The 6,763-nt window shown below is 42.2% G+C and overlaps 1 protein-coding gene across 1 annotated transcript; it reads left to right on the top strand.

Annotated features, from left to right (window-relative positions):
* The first annotated feature begins 4,782 nt into the window (after positions 1-4,782).
* Positions 4,783-6,170, top strand: LOC119309970 (protein ALP1-like). Its single transcript, XM_037585857.1, has 2 exons — positions 4,783-5,427; positions 5,520-6,170. Exons 1-2 carry the CDS (start codon positions 4,951-4,953, stop codon positions 6,168-6,170), a joined length of 1,128 nt encoding a protein of 375 aa, XP_037441754.1. The 5' UTR covers positions 4,783-4,950.
* The last annotated feature ends 593 nt before the right edge of the window (positions 6,171-6,763 follow it).

Raw genomic sequence — 6,763 nt, 5'->3', positions numbered from 1 at the left:
GTGACAATGGGATATCACGTGATACACTTGATGTATGTTTTGGTGATCAACTTGCGGGTTCCGCCCATGAACTTATGCATAGGGGTTGGCACACGTTTTCGTCGTGATTCTCCGGTAGAAACTTTGGGGCACTTTTTGAGGTTCTATGTGTTGGTTGAATAGATGAATCTGAGATTGTGTGACGCATATCGTATAATCATACCCACGGATACTTGAGGTGACATTGGAGTATCTAGGTGACATTAGGGTTTTGGTTGATTTGTGTCTTAAGGTGTTATTCTAGTACGAACTCTAGGGCTGTTTGTGACACTTATAGGAATAGCCCAACGGATTGATTGGAAAGAATAACTTTGAGGTGGTTTTGTACCCTACCATAATCTCATCGTTTGTTCTCCACTATTAGTGACTTTGGAGTGACTCTTTGTTGCATGTTGAGGGATAGTTATATGATCCAATTATGTTATTATTGTTGAGAGAATTTGCACTAGTGAAAGTATGAACCCTAGGCCTTTTTCCTAGCATTGCAATACTGTTTACGCTCACTTTTATCATTAGTTACCTTGCTGTTTTTATATTTTCAGATTACAAAAACCTATATTTACCATTCATATTGCACTTGTATCACCATCTCTTCGCCGAACTAGTGCACCTATACAATTTACCATTGTATTGGGTGTGTTGGGGACACAAGAGACTCTTTGTTATTTGGTTGCAGGGTTGTTTGAGATAGACCATCTTCATCCTACACCTCCCACGGATTGATAAACCTTAGGTCATCCACTTGAGGGAAATTTTCTACTGTCCTACAAACCTCTGCACTTGGAGGCCCAACAACGTCTACAAGAAGAAGGTTGCGTTGTAGACATCAAGCTCTTTTCTGGCGCCGTTGCCGGGGAGATGAGTGCTTGAAGGTATATCTTTAGATCTTGTAATTTAATCTTTTTGCTTCTTGTTTTATCACTAGTTTAGTCTATAAAAGAAAATTACAAAAAAATGGAATTGAGTTTGCCTCATACGCTTCATCTTTTTAATATCTTTCGTGAGTATGATGGAAAGGAAAATTGTGCCAAAGTGTTAGAAGAAGAATGCATTAAAATGTTTGGCACTAAATATTTGAATGATGAGCATGATTGCAATGTTGTTAGTATGAATTCCTTGAATATCCATGGTGCTAATGATATGCAAAGCCACAAGCTTGGGGATGCTATGTTTGATAAAGATGATATTTTTTGTCCCCCAAGCTTTGATGAGCAAAAACCTATATCTACTATCCATATTGCACTTGTATCACCATCTCTTCGCCGAACTAGTGCATCTATACAATTTACCATTGTATTGGGTGTGTTGGGGACACAAGAGACTCTTTGGTATTTGGTTGCAGGGTTGTTTGAGAGTGACCATCTTCATCCTACGCCTCCCACGGATTGATAAAACTTAGGTCATCCACTTGAGGGAAATTTGCTACTGTCCTACAAACCTCTGCACTTGGAGGCCCAACGACGTCTACAAGAAGAAGGTTGCGTAGTAGACATCAGGGAACTTGTGTGCAACACTCTAATAGTTTAACTATATCCTTTAAAGGTCAGATCAGCACACCATAAAAAAAATCGAAATGTTTAGACTTCATTAACACATTTTAAAAATTATGTCTCTTTCTCACAATATAGAAAAATATTACGACCGACATTTGCCATGCTAGCCAACGTCACTCGCAAATGATACTAGTGGCGTGGCTTCCTGAGCCAACGCTACAAATTTGGCTCGGCCCAAAGTAGGGAGAGTGGCGCCCTTAAAATCCCTTCGTTCTTATCCACTCCCTCCACACAAGTTCTATGCTTCTCACGCCGCCGCCCTCCCCCATTTCATCTCCCCCCTCTCTCTACCGGCGTCGTCGATCACCCATGGTTCATCGGCTTCTGACCGTCCTGGCCATGCTGTCGTGTCATGAACTTGTGGCCAGTGTGGACAACGCCGATGTGATGCAGAGCCCGGTCGGGATTGCAACATTGCTACAACTACGAGAACATTTTTGATGTTGCAGACAAGCCATTGATGCAAGTCGGAGGTTTAGAATGTCGCCCATGTTTCAGAAACATCATCAGTGTTTGCGGACCAGGGGACGCAGCATGACGTATGATGGGAGTTGATCAGCAGTGGGGACGCAGTCGGATAAAGTAGCGCCATCCTTAATTTAGCGGCGGGCTTGGGCTTGTTATTTATTTTAGGGTAAGAATTTGCTGGCCCTGAAGGGAAGCCCAGCCGTGGTCGGTTTGGAGCCCGTCCAGAAGGTGGTAGAAGCCCAGCCCAAAACGTGACCTACTGTGACAAACACGTATCATCACGGAAGTGTATTTTTTTTGTAGTGCTTCATGGTCTCTTAAATTCCAGGAGATCCGTAACTCCGATTGCGCTGAAATTTTTACACGATTTTTTCCCATAAATTATCTTTCTTGCGCCAGAAGAAGGGCTCCAGCCGACGTTCGAGGAGGGCACAAGACACCAGGGCGCGCCTGGGCCCTGGTGAGTTGTGGGCACTGTGGGCCCCCGTTTGCGTTCATTCCACCTCCTAGAAAATCACATATATTTCAAAATAATTCTCCGTAAATTTTTATCGCGTTTGGACTTCGTTTGATATGGATTTTCTGCGAAATAAAAACATGCAACAAATAGGAACTGACATTGGACACTGGATAAGTAAGTTAGTCCAAATAAATCATATAAAAAGTTGACAAAAGTATGTAAAAGTTGAATAATATTGACATGAAACAATCAACAATTATAGATACGACGGAGACGTATCACTAGCTAACTAACCAACCAAGATCACTAGCTAACTAGCTACATAGTAGCTAGGGTCGAGCAAGCACGGAGAAAAAGATGTCACTTCTCTTTATATGTAGTAGCTAGCTAACACAATATGAAACCCCTAAACCCTCCAAAACCTCTAAACCCCCCTTAAAAAACCCTTTTGGTCCCGGTTGGTGTTACCAACCGAGACTAAAAGTCCTTCTACGTGAGTGCTGCGCAGCAGCCACGTGGAGCCCCTTTTGTCCCGGTTCGTAGACCAACCGAGACTAAAATATTTGGGCTTTAGTCCCGTTCTTTTTGCCTCTGTTGCTGAACCGAGACTAAAATATTTGGGCTTTAGTCCCGTTCTTTTTGCCTCTGTTGCTGAACCGAGACTAATGGGCCTATGGAACCGGGACTAATGGGCCGTTTTCTACTAGTGTATCCCTTAAAGGTCAGATGAGCACACCATAAAAAAAATCAAAATGTTTATACTTGATTAACATATTTGAAAATTTATGTCTCCCACTCACACTATAGAAAAATATTACCACCGGTAATCCCCATGCTGGCCAACATCACTCACAAAACATACTAGTGGCGTGGCTTCCTGAGAGTGACACCCTTAGAATCCCTTCATTCTTATCCACTCCCTCCACACAAATCCTCCGCTTCTCACGCCACGACCCTCCCTCATTCCATCTTCCCCTTCCCTCATCCGACGTCGTCGATCACCCATGGTTTGTCGGCTTCTGACCGTCCTGGCCATGCTGCCGCGGCATGAACTTGTGAGCAATGCGGACAACGCCGGTGATGCAGAGCTCGGACAGGATTGTAACATTGCTACAACTACGGGAACATTTTTGATGTTGCATATAAGCCGTTGATGCAAGTCGGCGGTTGGAACGTCGCCCATGTTTCAGAAACATCATCAGTGTTTGCGGACCAGGGGACGCAGCGGGACGTATGGTGGGAGTTGATCAGAAGTGGGGACGCAGTCGGATAACGCGTAGCGCCATCCTTAATTTAGCGGTGGGCTTGGGCTTGTTCTTTTTTTAGGGTAAGAATTTGCTGGCCGTGAAGGGAAGCCCAGCCGTGGTCGGTTTGGAGCCCGTCCAGAAGGTGGTAGAAGCCCAGCCCAACAAAGACAGGAGGAGGAGGTTGCCGAGGCTCGCACGCCATTGATTGGGGAAATAAGGGGAAAGCGAAAACTCTGGCCACAGATTGATAGATAGAATTGTGATTTAGGGCTCCTTTGATTCATAGGATAGGAAAAGTGGAGGAATAGGAAAAATGGAGGATTGGCATGCCCTGTCCATATGAATCCTATGGGAATGGAAAACACAGGATTTGGCACAAGTGCGTGTTTGATGGGAGCGTAGGAAAAACATAGGAACTCAAGGCATTATAATATTATTATTTTGAAGGCTGTGCATTCAAACAAGTAGCCGTTGGTCACTAAACTAGCCGTTAGGTTGCAGCAGTACATATACAAGCTCTGCACTTCATACAGCTCTAAGAACAAGTTTCGATTCATATGCACCAGAACGTTACAAGCAAGTCTTTGCTATAGCTGAAGTTTTGCTGAAGTTTTCCTCGTACTTGCTTGACCGTCTCTGAAAAATCTGAGGTTAGTTCTTCTAATGTATATATTCCCTTTGCTGCACTTGCTTGGTTGTCTCTCAAATCTCAACTTAGTTCACCTACTGTACATGTTTCCTTTGCTGTCGCTGGCCATCCGAAATCTAGAAAATCGACAGCGCCATGTCTGTTTTAGTTTCGTGGTTACAATTTTCAACCCACCCGGCCACCCCATAGCATCATGTCAGCAACAACCATCACCATCAGAAGCTATATTCTTTTTTGGTTTCTGCATGCTGTAACTTATTCAAACATATACGTAGAGGTAAAATGCAAGAAAGAATCAAATCAGGTGTCCTAATATCATCACCCAGTTCAATGATCTGCACTAAGCTGTATCGGTTATCTGCCAAAAAAATCCAGAGTAACACTAAGTGACTAGCATGCCAGAATTAGTCCTTGTTGATCGACCAATAAATTACTAGTACAAGTTTTGACTAGACAAATTAAGTAGTTTACATTTAAACTTGTGAAGTCATGATAACTCAGTAATTTTCCACAGGCTTGTTTTCATAGCGTCCAATGGATCCTAGCTACTGTCGCAGATCAAAGAGTGAGGATGAGTTTGCTCTTTTTGTTCTTCCTACTTTAGGAGAACACTCATATTCCTCAAGGAGACCTATGCACACTTCAATACTCACAGGCGCACGGCGTGTAAATGAAATTTTAAATGGACATGAAGACCTATGCAAAAGGCACTTCAGAATGGAGACTGATATATTTCAAGCTTTGGTTCAGAAATTGCGCGAGAATGATCGCCTTGTTGATGGAAGAGATGTCTCAGTAGAAGAACAAGTGGCTATATTTTTGTATGCATTATCTAAGAATGCAACAAATGATACTTTGGCAGATTGGTTTCAGCATAGTGGACAAACAATCAGTTACTATTTTGGTGAAGTGCTCAGTGCAATTACTGAACTCTATTCTGTATACATACGTCCACCTTCCCTACACCCGCATCCAATCTTGAGTAAAGAAAAGTTCTACCCTTTCTTTATGGTATGTATAAATGCTTATGATCAAGTTAGAGTAACATAATTTCAAAATTTTACAGAGAAGATTATATGGCTTATGTACTTGTATTTATGCAGGATTGCATCAACGCTATAGATGGTACACATATTCCATTGAAACTACCTGCTGATGAGCAAGAACCATATCGCAATAGGAAGCAAACATTGTCGCAAAATGTTATGGTAGCATGTGATTTTGATCTGAAGTTTGTGCATGTGCATGCTGGTTGGGAGGGATCGGCTTCAGATGCAAGAGTCCTACAGGATGCACTTAGCCATGGTTTTCAAGTACCCCCCGGAAAATTTTACCTTGTAGATGCTGGTTATGCAAACACACCACAACTTTTGGCTCCATATCGTGGTACTAGGTACCACTTACAAGAACAAGGAAGAGCTCGCCAAAGGCCAAGAAATTACAAGGAATTATTCAACCTACGACATGCACAACTCCGAAATCATATCGAGAGGATTATTGGTATACTAAAAATGAGATTTCCGATATTGAGAGTGGCTTCACATTACTCGGTGACCAAACAAATTGACATATCAGTTGCTAGTTGTGTGCTGCACAATTTCATACGTTTGCATGATGGAGGTTTTTCATGGCCTGAGAATACTACTGTGGAGATTGATCAAGAACAATTTGTTGATGTGCCAAGTGGAGACCACAACTATCACAATGATATACATGCTTTTAATTACTCCAGAGAAGCTGGGAATCAAAAATGAGATTATATAGCACAGCAAATGTGGGCACAATATGTATCACGAAGATCTCAGAATATGTAATATTTTATCCAAGTTCTGCTACCATTCATGTACTTGAAATATGAGATGCAAGTTGTAATACCATTCTTGGACTTCATGCTTATGATCAAGCTAGTTTTGCTGCATGCCTAACCAAAAGTCTCTCGACATACCTATCAAAATATACTAAACCATCATGGTCAGTTCTATGACCAATTTAACTAGACAAAAGTATATGACACCCACAGACCAAAAGCTTCCCTAAAATATGACCTCTGATCATAGTGGATCACCACCAGTCCACCACAATGGCTAATTTTGATCATTTGTTTGGGCACGTGCAATCTCTCTTTTAAGCCAAGCCAACCGTAGTTCATTAGTAGAGTAGGACAAGAAAACTTCCCTGTTCTCCTTACATTTGAAGATATCTGATGCCATCAGCATATCTCCTAGTTGTAGACCTTCCAAGCCTTCAATTGCTGTGATACACTTGTTGATGCTGTAGGGGTCCTCTAGCTTCTTATCCTCAATGGCAGCAAATCGATCAATTTCTTCCTTCTTCAGTTTTAAATACT

Source organism: Triticum dicoccoides, chromosome 5B (genome assembly GCF_002162155.2).
Source record: "Triticum dicoccoides isolate Atlit2015 ecotype Zavitan chromosome 5B, WEW_v2.0, whole genome shotgun sequence".
NCBI lineage: Eukaryota > Viridiplantae > Streptophyta > Magnoliopsida > Poales > Poaceae > Triticum > Triticum dicoccoides.
This window is presented reverse-complemented; position numbering and strand designations above follow the sequence as displayed.